At 34.4% G+C, this 23,647-nt stretch overlaps 3 protein-coding genes across 3 annotated transcripts; 1 reads left to right on the plus strand and 2 right to left on the minus strand.

The window, feature by feature from the left end:
* Nucleotides 1-2,862: 2,862 nt before the first annotated feature.
* LOC107788735 (serine/threonine/tyrosine-protein kinase HT1-like) lies at nt 2,863-6,448 on the minus strand. Its single transcript, XM_016610440.2, has 3 exons — nt 5,717-6,448; nt 3,931-4,386; nt 2,863-3,316 (listed from the first exon to the last, which is right to left on the minus strand). Exons 1-3 carry the CDS (start codon nt 6,137-6,139, stop codon nt 3,065-3,067), a joined length of 1,131 nt encoding a protein of 376 aa, XP_016465926.1. The 5' UTR covers nt 6,140-6,448; the 3' UTR covers nt 2,863-3,064.
* Nucleotides 6,449-12,588: 6,140 nt separating this feature from the next.
* LOC107788736 (putative membrane protein At1g16860) lies at nt 12,589-16,997 on the plus strand. The gene is made up of 4 exons (XM_016610441.2): nt 12,589-13,415; nt 15,226-15,381; nt 15,982-16,193; nt 16,336-16,997. The coding sequence occupies exons 1-4, from the start codon at nt 12,675-12,677 to the stop codon at nt 16,526-16,528; spliced, it is 1,302 nt and encodes a 433-aa protein (XP_016465927.1). The 5' UTR covers nt 12,589-12,674; the 3' UTR covers nt 16,529-16,997.
* A 210-nt stretch (nt 16,998-17,207) lies between these two features.
* Nucleotides 17,208-21,589, minus strand: LOC107788737 (tropinone reductase-like 3). Its single transcript, XM_016610442.2, has 6 exons — nt 21,308-21,589; nt 19,499-19,615; nt 18,203-18,337; nt 17,871-17,996; nt 17,685-17,786; nt 17,208-17,591 (listed from the first exon to the last, which is right to left on the minus strand). The coding sequence occupies exons 1-6, from the start codon at nt 21,437-21,439 to the stop codon at nt 17,442-17,444; spliced, it is 762 nt and encodes a 253-aa protein (XP_016465928.2). The 5' UTR covers nt 21,440-21,589; the 3' UTR covers nt 17,208-17,441.
* Nucleotides 21,590-23,647: the final 2,058 nt, after the last annotated feature.

The following is a 23,647-nucleotide window of genomic DNA, read 5'->3' on the forward strand; positions in this document are numbered from 1 at the left end:
GCCTTAGCATTTCCCCGAGCATGAATAAATTCCTTGGTGCTCGCAAATGGGCTCAAGCCTCATATTATGCGCACCCATAGTGCATGGTTATCATAATTAATTCAGGCAACTAATGCCTCAACCAAGTTTAGATAGAATTCTTACCCAAAGCTCACCACAAGAGATTCTAGCATATAAACACATCGCCCCAAGGCTCATAAGCCGTTATATTACTTCTTAAGCACCTCATAAGTACCACAACCGAGACACTCGCTCTGAAGAGACCTTATGTGAATTTTAAATTTGTTCTTTTACCTTTCTTATACTGGAATGTAGAATCCATAGTCATACAGAATTACCGCAAATTCCGACACCATCCAATGTAAATAACCGATTCTAGTGATATACAAAATTCGAAAAAAAATTCAATTGCCATATATACATTTTGAATCCATTAGAACCCTCTCGAGAGTCACCCACTTTACTCAAATCTAAATTGCACCGCCCAAACGGGCCGAAAGACACATGCCCCATTAGCACAACACCAAAAGAAGTAATCCTGCCTTAACACCACCAGTCAAATTCATATTTCGTGCGCACTACATCCTTCAAATTAATAAACTAATCATTACATGACTTTCATATTTACACAAAGTGAAATGTAACCCGTATTCAGGAATTTTCTTGCTTGAGTCATCCCCGGTCTCGACCTCTGTAGTCATAACTATCCACAATTATGCCTCTGACCCAAAACTATATTTAACACATAACCATGAAATCAAATCATCAATAGCAGGCTCCCCCACTTGGATCAAAGCCATAGAATTAAACATTCGGTAACTCACAATACACATACTCTATTACTGTCGTAATACCGCACCGAAATTCAACTACATCCTTCATGAGTTCATGTGACACAAACTATATAATACCTCAATCATCCGCTAAGCTCGCATTCATTCTCTTGACTGGCAAGTCAACTTTCTCAACCAAATTCAAATTCAAATCCCAACACACACCCCGCTGGTAGAAAAGAAACTCTCCACTCAACATTATAAGGAACACACCTACGTAGATTACTCTGCAGGAGATAATCCACCCGCCTAGCCTCAAATTGGCATCTTGTTATACTCTTTCGCAGCCACAATTACTATGCAATCACTTAATTTTTCTGAGTCCAAACTCATTAACAAGAAATGAGAATTTAATTTTTTTCACGATTTAACAACGTGAAAGATCCTTTAACACATTCATACTCGAGACTATACGTCAAATCAAGACAGACAACAAGCACCCAATAGCCTATTTTTTTTTATCACATTCAAGCCATCTGAACACATCCTGCAGTCACATCAAAATTATCACATAGTCAATTCAACTGCTCATCGAGGCACAAATTCCACTCATATGGACATTACTGGACGCATAAGTCCAACCGCACAAGTCCTCACAATCAAAACTATCGAGCTTAAGTTGTGGTCTAACCCTAGCCTCAAATTCTCCAGACCGGCCATCACCAAAACCCTTGAGTTTTTATAATATCAAATACGACTACGTTCACGACTCACAAGTCACAAGGCTTATAGTATAATAGTATCTGCGATATAAATCTTTTCTATAATCTTTTTTTTTTAAAAAACATTCGATAAATGTGTCACATCAAATTTTAAGTGGACTCTTTCAGCCAACTCCTAATGAACACTAAATTAATTATTATTTGCCTATAATCTGGGTGCAACTTTGTGTTGGTATGAGCTATAAAAGGGAAGGAAAAAAAGAAGAATTATAATTCTAATTTTTGCTAAAAAAATAGAATTATAATTTTAAAAAAAATTCCAACGGCTCCTATTGGAAATGTTACCGGAATCCGACAACTCTATTTCGGTCGGAAATCAGCGATTTACTGATAATATTGCGCATTGATTGCTTTCGATTCGATATCTATATATTTGCATAAACATAAATATAATTGACTATTTTTAAATTTTTGAATCCGCCTTTAATCATAAATGATTTCATTACGAGGTAAATGGATAAGAGAGTGGGGTCATTAGTCAAAGTTTATGACTACAAATAATCAAATATACATAACTATCACAAAGACTTTTCTTTTCTTTCCTTGACTTCTGAGTATACTTGATGTATACCAAGTCCAAATTAAATCTAATAGTAGTAGCTACGTGGAGCATTTTGCTAGAAGAACGGTCAACTGGCTGTTGAATGAGTCTTACTATGTCTGAAACAAGTCAAGAAAAATGTTGAAAATGTCTCCTTTTTATCCTTTAGGAAAAAAGAAGACAGGAATGGCAGAAATATTGTGTGGATAAGTTTTTCTTTTGGTGTTTATATCAAACCAATTAATTTATCCTAGTACTTTATGATATAGTAGAATACAGGATGCCTACGTATTAATGATTAGTTCAAAAAGATTTTAAGTTATACGTACATTCAGTGTATAGTTTATTTTAGGTCATCAGATTAAGTTGTCGACGAGAACACGTAATTTTTAATAGCAAACCTGACATAATAACCAGAAAAATAAAGTACAAATACCTACTTTAACCAATGTAGAAATTATTTACACTATCAGTTTATATGACTAAAATCCGTTCAAGGAGGAGGATATATGATCAGATCATTGATAAGGGTACTTGAAAGAGTCAATTTAATCACTATAACCCGTACAAATTAATGATTAAAGATTGTAAGTTCCATGCATTCATGTGTATAGTTTTTTTACGTCATCAGATTAAGTTGTCGACAATAACGCGTAACTCTTCATAGAAAACCTGACATGGCAACCTGAAATAATACTAATACCTACTTTAACCAATGTAAAAATTATTTATACTATCAGTTTATATGACTGAAATCAGTTCAAGAAAGGGAATATATGATCAGATCATTGACAAAGTTACTAGAAATGCCACCTTTGCAGTCCATTCACATTAATGTTAGAATTTCTTCAAAACATGTTACATTAGATCATAAACAAGAACACATTGAATATATACAACTAGTAATTTACCAATTACCTGTTAAATTATAGAATGTTAATTACTATGATTATTATTGATATAAAGATTCAGACATGTACAGGTATAGATGAAGATCTCATGGATACACAACCTTTCAAGCGTTCAATAATGGCGTTTCGACTAACTAGCCCTGAATGAAGGGTCAATGGAAGTCCTTCTTTGACACATTCATCATATTTTTCTAATGCAGATACAATGTGTGTGAAATCTGGCCTTTTTGAAGGGTTAGCTGCCCAACAGCGCTTTATCAGATGTGCTAGCGCAAGTTGACAACTCGCTGGCAAGGGTGGTCGTTCGTTCTGTAAAATAACGAACGTTCAATCAATCAATCAACTATACCTTAATGTCAAACTAGTTGGAACCAATGCTAAATATTTTTGAGAAATAGGTAATTGTGACGTAGAAAGGGAGCCTTGGCGTAACTAGTAAAGTTGATGTCATGTCACCAGGAAGTCACGAGTTCGAGCTGTGGAAACAGCCACTTGCAGAAATGCAGGGCTGCATACAATAGGCCCTTGTGGTCCGACCCATCCCCGAACCCCACACGTAGCGGGAACTTAGTGCACTGGGCTGCTCTTTTAGGTAATTGTGACGCTATCAGGCCTTTTAAGGTCTAACTATATTGTGATGCCCATGGCGGAGGGCAGGTCGAGCAAGACTAACAGGCTTCTAGGCTGGCAAGCTTCTGAAGAAGGAGTACACATGTCACCTTAGGCGAATCCCACATCGGAATGTGATAGGAAAATGAAGAGTTTTATGAAGCATGACACAATCCGTGCGAGCCTAAGCTCAGAGCGGATAATATGTATCATGGGCTTGGGTCGTGACATGTATATTGCTTGAACACAGTAAGAAAACTGCAAATTTGATTATTCAGTGCTACCAAAAAAAAAGAGTGTTAAATTAGGCAAACCTTTTCAGCAACAGCAAAAGCAGCCTGCACTGGTGTCATTCCTTGAAATGGTAACAAAGCTGTTGTGAGTTCCCAAAGCACAATCCCAAAACTGTAAACATCAACTTTCCGAGTATAAGGTTTCTCTTTGATCATCTCCGGCGCCATCCATCGATACGTTCCCATATTACCTTTAGCCTCTCTGCACTGTGTTTCAAGACACGACGTGCCAAAATCAGCCACCTTAACGCGCATCGCATCATTTAAGAGTAAATTACTTGATTTCAGGTCTCTATGGATCACCCCTTGTGAATGAAGATATTCCATTCCTCTTGATATATCAAGTGCTAACCTTAGAACAGTTTCTGTTGAAAGTGAATATGGTTCTTTCTTGTTCAGGTACATCCTCAGAGTTCCTTGTGACATGTATTCTGTAATGATACAGTATACAGGAGGTTTCTTACAAGCCGCGATGAACTGTAGATAAACAAGAAATGTTTTTGTAAGAAAACTTGACTCATAGGATATGTATTAATTTGTTGAAACTGCAGCACATTGGTTAAATTGACAATGTCAAAATATAGCCAAAGACAAAAAGACTTAATTAAAGGGCATGGCATTTGGCTCATTTCATGTTGAATAATACTACTTAGGGGACAATGTTCTCTATAAGCTTTCTACAAACAGACCGGAACAGGGGAGGATACAAGTTACACTACGATTTTGAATAAGAAGAGAGAGACTCGAGGAACTTCTCTGAAGCTGAACAGGAAAAATGTAAAAGGAAAATCATGCTCCTTAATACTTAGACACCAAAAATATGCTAGATGTGAATGTATTCAAGTACTACAAATAAACTTTAAGTTAAAGAAAAATGTCTCAACTCAGATTCTTCCTTAAATAATCACCTAACAACATTTACTTGTGAATTCATAAGTTCTCAATTATGCTTTCAACTAGAAGATCATACAAGTAAATATTATAGTCCCTCCCTTTCATTTATGTGTTGTTTGACTTGACACGGAGTATAAAAAAAGATATTTACAACAACAACAACAATAAACTCAGTGTAATCTCATAAGTGGCGTCTAAGAAGGATAGTCTGTACGCAAATCTTATCCTTACCTAGTAAAAATAAAAAGATTATTTTTAATACACCCTCGGCTCAAGACAAGCATAATCACAGCAATAACGAAAAAAAAGCGGTAGTGAGGAAGCCACGAAAAGAAGTAGGAACAACAACAAGATAATAAGATAATCGAAACCCAAGAAACAACCAGTAGTAATAAAAATCTAAGAAAAAGAAAATATAAGATTTTAAAAATATGTCATAATATTTGTGTGGTTATAAGATTCTTGAAACTTGTGACTTTGAACATGCCAAAATATTTATGTGATCCTAAAAATTTGTCATTAAGGATAAAATAGGATGGACGAAATTGGACCAAAGTTATCAATCTTTTTGAAACGGACTAAAAAGGAAATATTGTCACATAAATCGAAAGGGGAGTATAAGTAGCACCATCTATCCTTTTTTCCGAAGAAGAGGAAACTTTAAACTTCGCATCTTACCCTTAACGAGAACTTTTATAGCCATACAAATATTATTATACGTTTAAGACCACAAGTATTAAACATCTTATAGTCACACAAATATTATGATATGTTTAACACCACAAGTTTTAAGTTTCAGGAGTCTTTCTTTCGTTCATAAACTCTGTGTCGACTAAAAGTAAGACACATAAATTGTAAGGGACAGAGTATAAGTAACATCAATTTTCGTTTTTTAATGAAGAGGAATTTTGACCTGCACTATATTGGGATGATAGAGGCGAGAAAGCAAAGCAACTTCAGACTTGAACTGTTGTTCAAGTTTAGCTCTAGTCTCCTCCTTATGAGTTGGAATCCTCACCATTTTCACAGCAACTGCTCTTTGCTTATAAATCCCTCTATAAATCCTACTATGTGCTCCTGATGCAAACTTATTACCAATAAAAAGCTGAGATAAATCAGCTGTCCATTCTTCTTTTTGATCTTCCTTTGATGTTTCCCAAGTTTCAACATTATCAGATTCTAATATCATTGACCATGACTCTAAACTATCAAATCTCTTCTTTTCCATTGTAGTCATATCTGCTGAATTCCACTGTGTTCTTGAGGATGATGGTACTGATAATGGTTTGCTTTTCGTCCTTCGCAGCCTAAACGGATTAAAACAAGAACTAGCCATTCTTTTTTCAGCTTAAAAAGATATTGAAAAATGTCAAGATTGGTACACTTTTAAAGGGTGTTTTTGATCTTCTGAATATGTGCATGAATTTCAAGAAATGCATGAACTGATGATTGAGAAACATGGGTTGCAAATGGCCAAGTGAAAAAGGCCATAATTGCAAACTTATAACAGGTTACAAGAAACAGTAGGATTGATGAAGACAAGAGAGTTGAAGTTTCATGTAGAAAAAAAATGGAGAAAAGGGAAGAAAAAGAGAACTCATGAAAATGCAGTGTTTGTAGAAAGAAAGAGAGTTGTTGTTTGTGTAACTCATTGCCATAACTTTTTTTTGTTATAGAAATTAAAAGCAGATTAGATGAATTTCAAAGCAGTGGTTTTTTCAGGGATGTCTCGTGAAGTTTTTTAAGACAGGAAAGGAAAGCTCTTTTGTGGTAAATCCTAACACTTCTCTTGTTTTACTTTGCATTAATCAATCAATGCTAAATGTGTGCAAGTGGCCACATTGTCATAGGATAAATACATTTACCTCTTTTTCAATTTTTTTTTTCTCGATTTTCAATTGTCCATGTTATTTGTAGATTACGGATTTGATCTGTGGAAATACCCATTAATACTTGTATTAGGATAGGCTGTCTATATCACACCATGAATGTGCAGCTCTTCCCTGGACCCTGCATGACTACGAAATTCCTTGTGCACCGAGCTACCCTTTCTCTGAATTTTCAATTGCTAGATAAGTAATATAAATTAAGAACATCTTTAAATTAAAAACTACTGCTAATAATATTTCATGTTACAACTTCTGTAAAAGTAGGTCTTTGGAGGGAAACATTTTTTATAACCATTTGGCAATCCGGTAACTATTGGTCCGACTAATTTGGATTTGCGCTTCGTAAGGCTCTATTAAAAAGGAAAGAGGAAAATATTCCTACCAGGAATTTCTCTATTCCTGAGACGTGGTAGACACTTTAATCGTTGTTGATGATCGATTTATGGACTCGATTTATTCTTGGTTGTTTTTTTCTCTCGATAAAATATGGAATAAAAACGTTAACGAGTATTAGTAATATATTATAATAAAAACTAGAAAATTGCCTCACTCTCTTTGGAGTAATTTCTTTTTACTTGAAAATATCCAATAAGAAATAGTCTTTGCATTAGAATTTCTATATTAGCATAATTTATTTTGAAATTTTTCACACGGCTGTTTTTTTTTTTTTTAATTTTATTTTTGATACATCATATACTTATTTTGAATTTCTCATACAATGTTAGCATCCAATTCCTTTCTTTCCTTCATGTTTATAATACATCTCAATATTTTTGGTATTATAATACACTACAATTAATTGATGACTACGGTTGGAATAATTTCAATAAACTATTTCTAAATGGAAGCATTATCATTTCAACACATTTTATTTTTATTTTCTCTAGGCTAAAATAATTTAAACAAAATAAAGGACATTCTCGTATTACTCTGCTTGTAAGGCAAGTCTATTATTCCAAAGTATATATAATTCCTATAATCTTGGAATTGTTTCAAGTTGGATACCCTCCTATTCATGATGAGATAAAATATTCCTAAATTCTTTAGCAATTGGTTCTTTACAAGCATAGCCACAAAATGAAGATGTTAGGAGCAAAATGAGAGCTATATACTATATGTTTTTTAGTAAATGCCAAAGGTTTCATGTCATGTTATCTTTATAATGTCTAAAGTTTCATAGCCAGGTGGCAAGCAACATATTGCCATTTATGAATTTTATTTTTATTGAATTTTATTTTACAGAATAAACCTAAACTTAAATTAAACTGAACTAAATGAAAACCAAACCGTTTATACAACTTATCTAACCCTTCTTTTCGAGTGATCGCGAATGAGAAAGCATCTTCTGAACCACCTCATTATCCAAAAGAGATATTTCTATTATTTGCATGACTTCTGTAAATTTAACTCTATTTATACTCAGCGATACTTTATTAATTGTCCTGCCATCACGCTGCAAAATGGGAGGTCGTGTGGAAGCTGTAGTAAATAACAATCGAGTAAATAAATACTTGAATCTTTATCATATAAACAGATGGACAAATCTCAAAAGTGTTTTAGATTTTTGTAAATTTCAGTCTTGTAAGATTACCAAAAGATGGTTCCTATGCAAATGTGAATAGTCGATGTTGTTAGATCTGGAAGTGACTTCAGGCCAAACACTTGAAAAACACAAAACTGTTCTGGACTGGAGAGGAGGCCCAAATCAACCACAGTTGCCCATTTAGTTTTACAAAATGTTATCGTTGATAAGTACTTGCGCTAATAAACCAGATAAATAGAGAGTTTATGCATTTAAATGGATCATTGTTTACTGATTAATTAAGTGAGAGACTAGGGGTGGCAAACATGCGGATCGGACGGATATTGGTGGGTTGAAAACGAGTAATGTAAAAAATAGATAAATTATCTGACTCAATTCATATTTAATACAGATTAGAAAGTAGGTTAACATGCGGATAATATGGATGTTCGTCCATGACTTCTTAAATATGATCATTTTTTGGAGAATTCCTAGTCCACCAAACTTGAGTAACCCTTAATTTGAATCTTTGCAAATATAAAAGTTTCACCCATTGGTTATCTATTTTTTTAAATTGATAATATAGATCTTATCTGTATTTGACCCATTTTTAAAAAGTTCATTATATAACCCATTTTTAGTAGATGATATTCACTAATAACCGATCATATTCATTGTTTACTTTTTGTAGTCATATACATAGTTTATACATTGATTATACACATATAATACATAAATTATGCATATATTATATCACTACCAGCTATTTTTAATTTAAGTGATTGAGTGAGCAGCTATTTGAATTAATTATTCATTATTTTTTTATCCATTTTGTCACCACTACGAGAGACTAAGAAATTAATGAATATGAAATGACCTATCAATTGATAAAGTCACAAAACCCTCCCAATTTAGTCAAAAACACAAACTGCTTAGAATATTTTGACAGCTAGAGAAATAAAAGGTGATCTTACAAAGGTAAAAAATACCGTTGCTAGTTTTTAACTAGAAAATTAACAATTAACAATTGATAGATGCTAACGATGATAGTTAGTAACAACTTTTTCGGATGGTTGTTACCTATCGTATCGTATCGTATCGTTATTTTAAATATAATGTAACGATCGATTTGGTGTGGTCGCATCGTTAACTTATTTTTTTCTCTTATCCCGCCCTTCATTATTAATAAATAATCTTATTTTATTCTTTCCCGTATTTTTTTATATAATAATTCTACCTCGTACCATACATTTTTTTTATAATATTACAAGTTCATTCTTCATATTGTGGGTGCGTGATATCATGAAATGATGACAAATGATACAGTCTATTTAAACATTGTATTTATCAAATGATACAGTATAATATAATACAATACGATTGATATATTATGAAACGATATATAACAACCATCCAAATAAGCGGTAAGTAAAGACCAATAGCAAACAAGTCATATTGCAAAGAACAATAATTTGAGGTCTATTTTGTAAATTAAATTTATAAAAAAGGTCGATTAGCCGATTAACCTTAGTAAGTACTAGTACTAAAAACTAGTATTAATTGTCAATAATAATGAGTACCGAACATAGCGTACAAAAGTAGCTTTCTTAAACCTATAAGTTAGATTTTTGTTTTATTCATGTTGGTGTTTTAGTAACATTATTATATAGTTTGAAGCATATGATTAGCTCAAAGTTATTTAATAGAATGATTTGGTTGGTATGAATTTAAACTTTAAAAATGAATCCCTTGCTCTAGTTTAGTCAACAACAGCAATACTTTTTATCTACGTCGGATAACAACCTTACTATTTTAAGAAAGACTAAATAAATAAAATAATTAGTACTCTTTTCGGTTTATAATAAGTGATCAATTTGACTTTGACACACTCATTAAAAGAAAAATTATAAATTATAATAATAGATTTACAAACGATTGAGTTTTGAGTGTTTTTGTTTTCTTAATTAAAGATGAATGACTTCATGTATGTGTCACGTGAAATAATTTTATCTGATTTATTTCTTAATGACTGGATTTTAAACATACAAGTTGGTATAATTGCATCTTCAAAAGATTTACTCTACTCTTAGACAAAGTGTATATGAGCAGAGGCGGAGTCAGAATTTTAAACTTATGGATTTAAGATTTTAATCGTTTTAAGTTAGTGAGTTCTAGATTAATAATTTATATATATTCAATGGATTTTTTAAAACAAATACATTATTCAGATCAAAGTACTGTATTCGATCGAACCCGCTCCCGACACTCTAGCTCCGCTATATATATATACGAGTCCTTTAAATGTGTTGGTTTTCTTCCTAAAAAATGCGTACATTAATCATTAACACTTAGTAAAGGTCCCAATTGAATCTAATTTTTACTCTACATAAAGTTTTGGTTATTCAGTTCTAATAGAAATTTCATCAAAACTAGTGAATTATATCAAAATAGTGACAGAAAGGCGGTGATTCTTAGTCTGAGGAATTAATTTGACACCTTTTTGTCGAAAAAATTATATATATATATATATATATATATATATATATATATATATTATATGCTTTATTCTCTTAATTTTTTCGTGTGTTTATTTTTTTATATTTTGAATACATTAGTAAAACTCTTAACTCCATCATTACCTCCAACATAGAAATAGAAATTGTCGTTGACTTATACATTAACATAGGTACTAACTAAATGACTTGGTATATTTGATTAAGGTGTGATAAATAATTGCAAATTTGTTGCACTGTTTTAAGCTAATTATGCTTGAGAAATAAATTGTGACAGCAAAAGGTCAACTACCCTTTCGGACACAAGATTTGAAAGTGACTATACCAGTTTAACAAATTGAAAAGTTCAAACATCAATTTTCTTGCACTCATTTGGGTACCTTGTGAATCTCTAATCTAGATTCCTGTTTTAGGGTCCCATATTTTTTTTAAGTTTAAAATGTTTGAATATGAGAGAAACATTTTTAAATAAAAATTACGCCTTTTTAAATTTCATAAAAGCTTGGCTAAACATGGCTATTAGCATTTAACAATGCTATTTTTATCAGCTTAGATTATCTTTTGGCCTAAACATACTTTATGTTACAAGTTTATGGTTAGCGATCTTGAGTTTTAAATGTCCGTTCTTAACCTTGCTTTAATTATAACGGAATAAGATTGACAATCACATATAAGAGATGAGAATTTAATTTAATATATAATAATGAAATTAAAAGAGAAAGACAAAGTCCTTCGAATGCCATCTTTATAATAGAGATTATCACTAACTAAAATTTCAAGCTAAACATGATTTTACTAGTGCAATGTTTACAAAAAAGATTATTTATATTTTATATTTTAATTGATAGTATAATACGTAGGAGGCCCTTGGCTAAGTTATTCACATGACAAAACCTAGAGATGCCAATAGTTTATTTGCCACCGACAGAAATAAATAAAAGAGAAAAAATGGCAAGGACATGGAAATAAATATAAAAATTAAGGCTTATTTAATTAGTTTTCATAAAAAAACAAAAGTTGATGTAACAACTGTCAACTCAAGATCTGCACAACGTAAATAGAAAATACTTCGTCCTCTTCAACTTATTACATGACACTGTTTTTATTTTAAAATGTGTCAAAATAATTACAACACAACAACGATAATAATCCAGTAAGTTTTTCTATTAAGATAAATTTCAACTATTATTTTAAAATTTTGAACTCTAATTTGATAAGTTCTCTATTAAGATAAATTTCAACTATTATTTTAAAATTTTCTTTCAAGTCAAATAGTATACATAAATCAAAATCATTTTAAATTCATTGTCCAATCTAATATAAATCTTCAATACTACATATTTTCTTATTATCTTATTGTTATTATTGTTTGTTTTCGTATTATCTTATTGTTATTACTCTTTGTTTTCTTATTATCTTGCTGTTGTTATTGCTGGTTGTTACTACTTTCCTTTTTCTTTCCTTTAGCCGGGAGTCTATCGGAAATAGTCTCCCTACCGTCAAGATAGGGGTAAGGTCTGCGTACACACTAGTTTCCCCATACTACACACGTGGGAGTATACTGAGTTTGTTGTTATTGTTATTGTTATCTAATCTAATATAATCACATAGAATTTAAGGGAAAATGGGCGATAACTTATATATTCACTTCGTTTCTAATTCAAATTAGCTAGGATTAATTTTGTGGTCATTTTGTAATAATTATTATAAAAACTTAAATCTTTAAGAGCGCAAAAAATAGCCGACACACCAAGAATGGACAGACAGCGCACGTTGTACTGCAAATTTATAGACAGGGGACAAAACCGTCATTATTACTAACCTCCAGGTCCTTTCTCGTCTTTTGCCACTTCCCCTTTCCCTTCACCTCCATTTCCTCACTCACTCTTAACACTCACTCTCTCCTTCTGCAACTTCTCTCACACACACACACTCCTCTCACTCGAAATGGGTTCTCGAACTGGGTCGCATCAGCTGAGCAACGGGTTAATCGTCTCGGGTCGACCCGAGCAGTTGAAGGAACGTCAGCCCACAATGGCCTCCCGCGCCGTGCCGTACACTGGTGGCGACGTCAAGAAGTCCGGCGAGCTGGGGAAGATGTACGGCGTCGGTCCTCCTGGCCCACCACCAACACTTCTCAAACACTCATCGAGGTCCTCATCTTCACAGCACAACAACAGCGGACCCGTTAGATCCGGCCCGAATTCCGGCCCTATGGTCCATAAACCCGGAAGCTCCGGCCCGATTAGGAAATCATCATCGTCTTCCTCCGGTCAGCTTATGACCCCGATTCAACCTACTGGCCTCATTACATCTGGCCCGTTGAGTTCTAATGCGGGCCGGCGATCCGGCCCGCTCGAGCCCACCGGTTCGTTTAAGAAAGTTGTGCACGGTTCTGCTGTTACGAGCTTGGGAGATGAGATAAAGCTAGGATTCAGGGTTTCAAGAGTGGCAATGTGGGTGTTTTTAGTGGTAGTGTTGATGGGTTTGGTGGTGGGTGCATTTCTAATGGTGGCGGTGAAAAAGGCGATGATTCTCGTGGCGGTAGCGGGTGTTTTAGCTCCAATGGTGGTGATTTTACTGTGGAATTTTGGGTATAAAGAACGAGGGTTGTTGGGTTTTTTGAAAAGATATCCTGATGCTGAGCTTAGAGGTGCCGTTGATGGTCAATATGTCAAGGTCACTGGGGTAATTTCGCAAACATTTACTAGTTTTGCTTATACCAGTTCTTAAATTTTCATTCTTAATATTTAGTGTGATGTGATGAGGTTGATGTTTCTAATTCTTGTTTTTAGTTATAATTTTGTCATTAGGTGGGTAGTTAATAATACTCCCTCCATCCCAATTTAAGTGGGGGTGTTTGATTGGATACAAGATTCAATAGAGAAAGAAGTACTTTTGAAACCTATGGTCTACAATAAGCCAAATATTTCTGTACCTATAAATCATATCATTAAGGATAAAGTTAGAAATGTGTTACTCTTTTCGGAACAGACTAAAAAGGAAAGAGTGTCACAGTAATTGGGACGGAGGGAGTAGTTTAGTAGGATGCTACTGATGCTAGTTTTGAGACTGTCAGTTTACCATTTGGTCCTTGGAGATATAGATTACCTTATGTTCTGGAATGAGATTCTGCCTGCGCAAACATTTGGTGTGCTTTGATTACGTGATGATGATAGTTTTAATTAGAGGTAGATCCATGATTTAAGACTGTCATTCACCATCCTGTCTTTGGAGGTAAAGTTTGCTATGTTCTGGAGTGAGATTTTGTTTATGAGGATCTTTATTGTGTTCTGATTTTGCCAAGTTAAAGATAACTTGGCTGTATTAGTTCAGCTTGAAGTAATCCAGGCTCTAGTTAAGGAAGGGTTAAAGCATCTCAGTCTTGGCTGCTGAGGCCTGACTCCCTGAGTAATGGATATTGTAAGGGGTCGTTTGGTTATTGGGACAGGGATAAAATTTGGAATTACATTTATCTAATGCTTGGTTATGGTTATTAGGCTATTAACTAATATCTCTATCAGTTTTATACCAAAACTTGGTATTAGACCAATGTGGGATAATAACCCCTAATCCTGGATAAACCTTTATATGTCCTAAATTAAAAATTTGTGCGAGAGGTCCCCAGTTCGATTCTCGGAACGCCCCCAATTATTTGTTATCAATTAATTTATTTTTTTTTAAATTTTTTTATTTTTTATAATCCGTCATAAATTAGGAGTATCTAGTGTTTCCACACTTCCCTCCAGCGTGACTCGAACCCAGGACCTAACGGTCGTGGGTGGAGGTGTTTTACCAACTGAGCAAGCCTCACTTGTTGTGGCCTAGTGGTCAATGAAGTGGGTTGAGAACCATGAGATCTCCGGTTCAAATCCCAACAGAGGCAGAACACTTTATGATTTCTTTTCATCTGTCCAAGTCTTGGTGGACAAAGTTACATGGTACCGTTACTGGTGGGAGGTAGCAGGTATTCCATGGAATTAATCAAGATGCACAGAAGCTGGCTTGGACATCGCGGTTATAAAAATTTAATAAATTATGGATAAGCATTTAATTAATTAAAGGTAAAAAAAATCAAGTCATTCATTATTACATAACAATCATAGGTCATTTAATCAAATAAAAATTGAGTTACATTACACTGTTGACTAAAAATATAAGTTATTTTTCAACAAAAACAATGTACCGGTCTGTTCCGTATCCTAAAAGTTATGTGATGTCGAAACTGACCTTTATATCCACACCCGTGACGATATACGCACCTGTACCTAAGCACAGTTTTGTGTTGTTTCACTGGATTTATGGATTCACAAAGTTTCCTACACATTCAAGAGCATTTGGAAGAAAACCATACAAAAAGTTACCTCACAGTTATTTATGTTTGTTTTGAATATGTTATAACATGCTGTTTGGTTGTAGTCAGACATCCAAGGTTCCACATTTAAATTTCTTTCATTCCGAGAATAATATTATGAATATAATATATTGTTTTGTGTAGGTTGTCACTTGTGGAAGTATCCCACTTGAAACTTCCTTTCAGCAGATACCAAGATGTGTATATGCTTCTACGGAACTGTATGAATACAAAGGTTGGGGCGGTAAATCTGCACATCCTAGCCACCATTGCTTCTCATGGGGACGCAGGCATTCGGAGGTTAGTTTGCCTTTATTTACTATTTGAGCATTTCCAGGCTTGCTTGGCAAAAATGAATTGGTATCGCCTATCTCTGAATTTTATCTCAAGTATCACATTATTCTTTTATAACACAGTTGCAAAAATACACTTGCTGTTGGTCCTTGTATCAATTTGTCCCCGTGAGAGCTTTGTAATGCTTCCAATTTATTCCAAAGCATTTGTACTCTTATCATGTAGGAACTTGAATAAAGTTGTATTAGGTTTAAGAGCTGAAAGGTTGGGAGCCGGGGCATGCGGGGCCCATGGACTGTCAATATTCAAGGTTGAATAACTAATAACATGCTAATCTCTACAAGTTCATAGAATATATCAAAAGGCCTGACCAACATCATATGCTAACTATTAGACTTGAATATCAGAAGCTTCATCATATGCTAACTCTTCTACTTAGGCTTCGGCTGGTTAGCTTTTGGCCTTTTGCATGGTTGTTGACATGGCTATTGCTGTAGTGTTAGTGATAGTTAATCCTTGTGATTCTGTATGTATTGGCCTAACTCCTAATCGTTTGTCCAAAAACTCCAATCGAAATTCATGTTTGGTTTTACCTCTTGAAAACAGAAATATGTAGCTGATTTCTATATCTCAGACTTCCAGTCTGGATTAAGAGCTATGGTGAAGGCAGGCTATGGAGCGAAAGTTTCCCCATTTGTCAAGCCGACAACAGTTATTGATGTAACAAAGAGTAACAAAGAGTTGTCTCCCAACTTCCTGCGATGGCTTACTGATCGGAGCCTCTCAAGTGATGACCGCATAATGCGCCTCAAAGAAGGGTAAGCTGTGGTTTTTATCTGTGCAATTCACGAACTTGACAGATGATTTCACACGGGCTTTCATATTTATGTGCCTCTATCATAAATTTTGTGACAACCTTCCGAGTCTTGGCTCATTCTTTGTGGTTGCTCCTAATGACAGCTACATCAAAGAAGGGAGCACTGTAAGCGTCATGGGTGTTGTAAGGCGCCATGAGAATGTCCTAATGATTGTTCCACCAGCGGAGCCTATTTCAACAGGCTGTCAGTGGACCAGTTGTCTTCTCCCTACTTACATTGAAGGTCTCATCTTGACGTGTGACGACAGTCAGAATTCAGATGTGATCCCTGTATAAGTTTGCTCATATGGTTTCAATTTTGATTTCTGATGAGTCATGACGATAGAGTGAATCAGATGGCAATATGGGGACAGCAAAACCTCCTTGGTTGTGCCAGTGCAAAGATTCAAGTGTAACATTAAACAGGGAACATGCTCAGGGAAAGCTGAAGATCGTAGATGTCTGAAGTTAGTTTTCCCACGTTTTCACTATTTTAGCAGAGATCCAGAAGGAAGAGGAGGAAAAGCGTTCTACCTTAAGCAGCTAGTCGTGTTGTATCGTGCATATTTCATTTCTGGTTTGGTTTTAGATACTTCTATGTACATAAACTATCAAGGTATTTATATATGTTCATATTTTGGCTTTAGCTTTCATTTCATATGCACATTCGGCTGTGGGGTTCCTCTGTAAAATAATGAGTTCTATATTATTATAAGCATTAAGCTTCTCTTGTAATTGTATCAGTAATATTACACTCTTCATTTCATTAGCTCCATGACTCAACCATCAGCAGTTAATAAAGAGTTTGTTTCTCACTTTCTGTTCTGCTGCCTTTTTTCATCTTTTGTGTTGAGGGTCTAGCGGAAATAGCCTCTCTAACCCACCGGGTAGGAGTAAGGTCTGCGTACATACTACCTTCCCCAGACTCCACGAGACGATGTCTAGAGAAGGTAGTAATTTATAAAATGCATTGAAGTAACGGAAAAGGGTAAATGGTATAGCACTCTACCCCCGTTTTCACTGTGTTCTTGTAAACCAATATATCAGACATTTTACTAATGAGAAAAAGTAAACACTTTCATTTGCTTACAAAGGCAAATATCAAGAAGCGAATGCTTTAGAATATTCTGTTCTTCAAAACCATATGCATGTCCTCCGAGAGTGACACAAGGGAGCTAAAACCAGAACGAGAGGCACCACGATCAAGAGGTTAAAGTCTGGAAGGCATTCCTCCAGCGACAACCAGAGTTTCTCCGGTTACATAAGCAGCATCATCAGAAGCCAAATACGCAACAGCTGCGGCCATATCTTGTGTTGTTCCAAGCCTATTGAGTAATGTCTTACCCTCAATCTCTCTCCTCTATACACAATCAGCAATTAGTTAACAAAATAAACAATGGGTATTCATCTTGTCTTATCATTGAGTAAGAGATTTAAATTAACAAGAACTTACCACATGTTCATTCTGTGTAATGAAATCAGCAAAGTGTGTAGGTACAAAACCCGGTGCTACACAGTTAACACGAGTATCCGGACTCATTTCAGATGCTAGAGCCTGGTATTCCAAACAAAACAATTAGAAAAAAGCTAATAGGTCATAGTTACTTATGTGGCAGGATGCCAACTTAAAGGTTAGTACCTTAGTAAGTCCAAGAAGCGCCGTTTTTGTCACCCCATACATACCCATGGAAGCTGGTGGTGAGTAACCAGAAATTGAGGAAATCAGAACAACTGACGAACCCTTCTTAAGGTAAGGAGCTGCGTCCTATATAAGCGGTAGCAAGAGCAGAATATTATGTGCAATAGCCAAAACATGAGAAAATATGAATTCGGACAAAGGAATTTGAAATAAATGGAAGCATGCGATAAAGAACAAATAGTTCCATTTGATGTTTATGATAAATGCTCTAGAACGTAAGAAGTAACACAAGCATTTGCGAATTTGGGATTTATTCTTATCAACTGACTTACTTGTAGTAATAGTATAGAGGCTTTGACATTGATATCCCACAGCTTGTCAAGGACTGATTCTTTTGTTTCTAGTATTGCATCAACTGAAGGATTGACAGCAGCGTTTGACACAATCACATCTAATTTCCCATATTTCTGGAAAATTACAAGTTTATATCAACAAAGCTAGATCATACGAAGTAAAACAGCACTGACTACTCATTTTTTGTTGTTAGACAACAGAAAAAGGCAATTAGCCTTACAAAAGTTCTTAGATCTAAAAAACATTCCCAAGGAAATAAATAAACGTTTGGCCTCCAAGAGATGTAAGCACAGACAAAGAAGTGTTAAATTTGAGGAAAATAAATACTAGGATAACAGAAAATACTCCAATTTTTCTCACTGATCGGGAACCCAATCAAGATTAACAATTGAGAATTGTGAAAATTACGAGTAGGAAATAGAACACCCTGCTGAACTTCAGATATGGAAATGAAGGGGTTTAAGAACAGATAAAACTTTTATTTTTGAAATCAAAATGGTGACTTTATGCTCCTGCATAGCAACTACATACGTTGTATCAGATCTTATATAATTTTGGATGTAATCATAATCTGACAGTTAAACAAATAAGACATCTAAGAACCTTGATGATATGTGCCTAATACTTGTACATGAACTGATAACTAAGGTGGTGTTTGTTCAAAGTCAGGTGTAAGAAACGTCATTAGAGAAGCGTTCTTCAGTTTTAACAAAAATGTAAAACTACTCCCAGATATGTTTTCTGAAACAGGGGCCTCCTAAATCAAGAGCCTATCGAAACTCTCTTTTAGGTCCTAAAAATCTTTGCCCAATCACCCTTTTCAATCACTCAATTGGAAGTCTTATTTGCACTTGCTAGTAATTAGAAAGATAAGAGAAACTACAACTTCGTGAACCATTTGCCTATAAAAGATTATGTACAGAGACTCTACGACCTATTCTTATCCACCTGATTCAGGAAAATAGCTGCATCAGTGCACCTGGACCTTTGGTTCAATGGTTAGACTCCTTTAGAAACACCCTTAAGTGAAAAACAACAGAGAAAGCGGAATTACAAGTAATTGCTTCGCGCGCTAAAGAGTTTGTTACAGTTAGACTTAAAACATATAAATTAAATCAGTTTCAGTTGGTCCAAATATGAGCTAAAGAAGATGACAAACACCAATAGACCTAAAAGACCCCATTGATTCAAAATTCTGAACCGAAGTTACAATTTTAAATTTCAATGCAAGGGTCAGGCCGGAACAGTGGTACAGTGCACAGTATCATTCATACCTGAATGGTCCTCTCTATCAAATTCTTCCTCTGTTGTGCATTTGACACATGACATACTAATCCAAAGACTTCAATTCCTCGATCACTAAGTGTCTTTACTGCTTCATCTACATTTTTCTGTAAAATGAATAGACAATACCTCAAGTCAAATCCAGCATTACAAAGAGAGCAATAATCGACAGATACACATACTTCCATTCCGAAAAGTGTTGCAAAATACCAGTGGTTAAATAGCACACGATCACACATAAAGAAAACAGAGAACATGAAATAACACAAGAATCTAACGAAGTTCGAGCAAGCCTATATCCTCGGGGCAGAAGCTGAAGAGAGTTGTCCACTACGTAGAAAAGAATCGGTACATGAGATCCCTAATTACAATCCCCTTTAAATACCCCAAGCATTTTCCGAACCAATTGAGCCAATAAAGCCTCTCAATAAAAGAAAAAATATAATCCCTGTCCCAATTATGTGGTGTTTTTTGACAAGGCACGGAGTTTAAGAAAATAAAACTTGTGGTCTAAAACAAGCAATAAACATTTGTGTAGGTATAAATTATCTCACTAAAGCTAAAATGTAAAGTTAAAGTTAGATTGTTTCTTAATAAGGAAGTATGACATTGTGGTGAACCCGCGTGACTCAGTATGGGATAATGGGCTAGAAGTGTGCAACAAAGCTGATCCACTTGGGAGTATTGGGCCTGGAGCTAAATTGAGAAGAGACCCAATGACTAAACAACCAAATAGAATGCTAGGATATTATATTTGGGATCCGGGGGGGATACAGGGGATAGGAATTATGTTAAGCTTAGGCTCAAGTCTGTGCTTCTCATCTCCTCTTCTGAATCTGTATCTCATCCCCTTTCTTCTTAGCTTGCTGTTGTAGTTTCTTTTCTCATCTCATCTCTATTCAGTATTGTTTTCTATTGTTCTATGGACATTTGGTTATTGTAATTCCGTTTGGTGAGTTAATACAATCAATTGGTTTGGGTTTGTTACAGACATTCTTTTGGGACAGACTAAAAAGGAAAGTATAACACATAAACTAGGAAACAGGATAACAAGTTTCGGATTTACGATCGCTCCACTCTTTGGAGTTGCTCCACGCAGCGCAAAGGTCAGTGGTCACGAATAGGTTGCGCAACTCTTAGAAGTTTCTCTGTAACTGCGGACCGGTCACGCTCTGATCGTGCACGACTAATAAGTCCCACATTTTCTTCACTAGTCCATAACACAAGGCTCCGCCCCCTGCACCCCTCTCAATATCGGCCGTCAATTTCCGCTACCTATACAGATTCCCATTTTTCTCCATTTTGGGTCACACCGCGATCATTCGTGGTCGGATCACAATTCTAAACGAAAGGACAGTCCCGCTATGCGTAATTTTGATCCACCAAAATTCAAAACATAAAGTCAACAAGAAAACAATGGTCCTATGCCTTTTGTTTGACACAATTTTTCTAGTACAAAATGCATATATAACTACAAAAAGCTGCAATTCATAGTAATTTTATCTAGCTTTTACATGTGTATATTCATTTCACAAAAAATAAGAAAATTGATATTCGAATTGAAAACTAGATGAGCTTATCCTCATATGCCAAACTTTCCCACTGATTTAGGAGGGAGTATATGTATGTGTGAAATACTAAAAGGTTCAGTTCTTCAGCAAAAACCCATATTAGCATATGCAACCAGATATTGAAAGAAAAAAAAAGCATCAAACTTTAGTAAAATCTGAAATACCCAAATGAAGAATTCTCCAAAAATTGGCAAAAAAAGAAAAAGAATTGGGTGAAGAAAAAAAAACCTGTTTACGAGAGGAGATAACAACAGAAGCACCTTCTAAAGCAAGTCTCTCCGCAATAGTAAAGCCAATACCCTGTGTTGAAGCTGTGACAATCACCACTTTCCCTTCAAATCTTTTTCCGATCTTCTCCATTTCTATATTTGTTTAGATGCTTAACGTTTTTAACAACACAAGATAGAAAGAAGTAGAATAGTAGTAAGTCAATAGGAGCAGCTAAAATTGATTTCTTTTCTAGGGAAGTGGAATAGTAGTAGTAATTGTTTTTCTTCTTGGAAAGACGGGGACTTTTCTTTCTGTTCAGATTTGAGCTTTAAACTTGAATCTCTAAAAAAAAAATACTTTTTCAATCATTTTGTGTTTGGAATTCATTTTTTTTAAATATTAATTAATATTTGACCAAATTTTAAAAAAATACTTTTAATATATTTTTTTAAAAATACTTTTTTGGAAGAAACTATTTTTTCTGCTACTCAAAAACTTTGATTCTACTTCATTCAATAATACTTTTTTTTCCTTCTAAAAATTCAGGACAACTTAACTTTTTGGCAATAAAAACGTTTTTAGCTAAAAAGAAGCCAAAGAAGTCATAAATCTGTTATTGATATTTACGTAAGGATCAAATATTTATTAATAAAGTGGGCCCCTACATGTAATTGTCTGTACGTAATAAAGAGATGATAAGGTCAATGAATTGGAGAACGACTTGATCAAGCACCCCATTTTTTACATGTACGAAGATTTATAGTTTCAAGAATTAAATCTCTTGAAAAATAAAAATTAGCGAGGCAGTTAAGCTGTTCAAGTTCTAATATATATTCATTCTGTTTTAAAAGAATGGATATGTTACTATTTGAAAAGTAAAACAATTTTTTTTATTATACTTTTTATAAATACTTTTTAAATATTTTAAATTGTTAGTTAACTATTGTGACTTATAGTAATTTTTTTGAAAGATTGAACATTAAGAGAACTCAAGATTTGTTGTGGGGTCAATTCAGAGAGGTTTTCTTATACTTTCTAGGAGATACCAATGAGCTTTGGACTTGCTAGGAGGGGCGGGCATATATCCGGTATAGTCGATAGTTCGAATCGATAAAATATTATTGGGTTATCGATATCGGTTTGGGTCTCAGTTTGACCACTTTCATTAATTGTTTAACCAATAGTCCAATAAACTTTAACAAAACTATAATTTTACCACTAAGTATATAAAGCCATCTTATGGCTTCATTCTCTCATTCTCTCATTCTCTCAATATCTCTCGACAGCTACTCTTCATCTTCAGACCTTAATCCTTAGAGTAAGTTTTAAACTTTTCTCAATTTCTCATATTAATTCTTCAATTGAGATTTTTAGTTCTAAACTTTAAAGGATTAATTGTTCAGATTTTTAGTTTATCTATTTGTTTCTTTTGTTGCACTGATTCTTTAGTATTTATAAGATTAGGATTTTATTATTTTCATGTGAATTATGCCCGCCCGCAGTGAAACAGTGAGTAAGATTAGATTGTTGAATGTCTTATTCCTTACTAACTTTGAAAATTTAGATCATTCATTAGGATCTTCAAATGCATAGAAAGTTTTCTTTTTCTAAAGTTGAAATTTAATCCCTCTTTTCTTAAAAGCAAAAATTCGGTTCCTTTTTCTTAACAGTATGATCACGATTTCTACAATAAAATATAAATTTTTTGGATATTCTTTATTCTTATTGGGTAAATCGATAATGATCGATAATTGACTAACCGATACCTGATAACGGACATCTTATCAGTTCGGTTATCGGTTTAGCATATTTAAAACCCGATAACCGATATGCCAAACCGATAACATTCACAACCGAATCAAACCGACCGATGCCCACCCCTATTTGCTAGGCTAGCTACTAGAGGATACATCCATTTTGGTTATATTGGAACCAAAAAAAAAAAAAAAAGAATAAACATCAATAAGACAATATTCTCTTCCTTGACATTGAATTATATCCTTTTTGTCATACAATATGGGGATCAATGAAATTCCTTCATTCTTAAATATTTTGAATTCGTGTCATGAGAATTGAAGAAATTTTAACAGCTTCTAATCGACTGAATTTGTATTAATCGATTTAGTGGGTAACAAATGTGGGAAGATTATAGATTTAAAAAAAAATGATGTTACGTTTAATCCAATAGCTACGACATGTACATTAATGTCTATGTTTCTATATATCCTCATTAATTATGGGAGACAATAGAAAGTGCCAAAATTATTTTTGGACACCACTGATCGATCATACGATGAAACCAGCAACAGTTCTGCCTTAGACCTCGTCATCAACTTAGGAGAAAAACAAAAGAGTGGC

The sequence above is a fragment of the Nicotiana tabacum genome, chromosome 23, assembly GCF_000715075.1.
Source record: "Nicotiana tabacum cultivar K326 chromosome 23, ASM71507v2, whole genome shotgun sequence".
Classification (NCBI taxonomy): Eukaryota; Viridiplantae; Streptophyta; class Magnoliopsida; order Solanales; family Solanaceae; genus Nicotiana; species Nicotiana tabacum.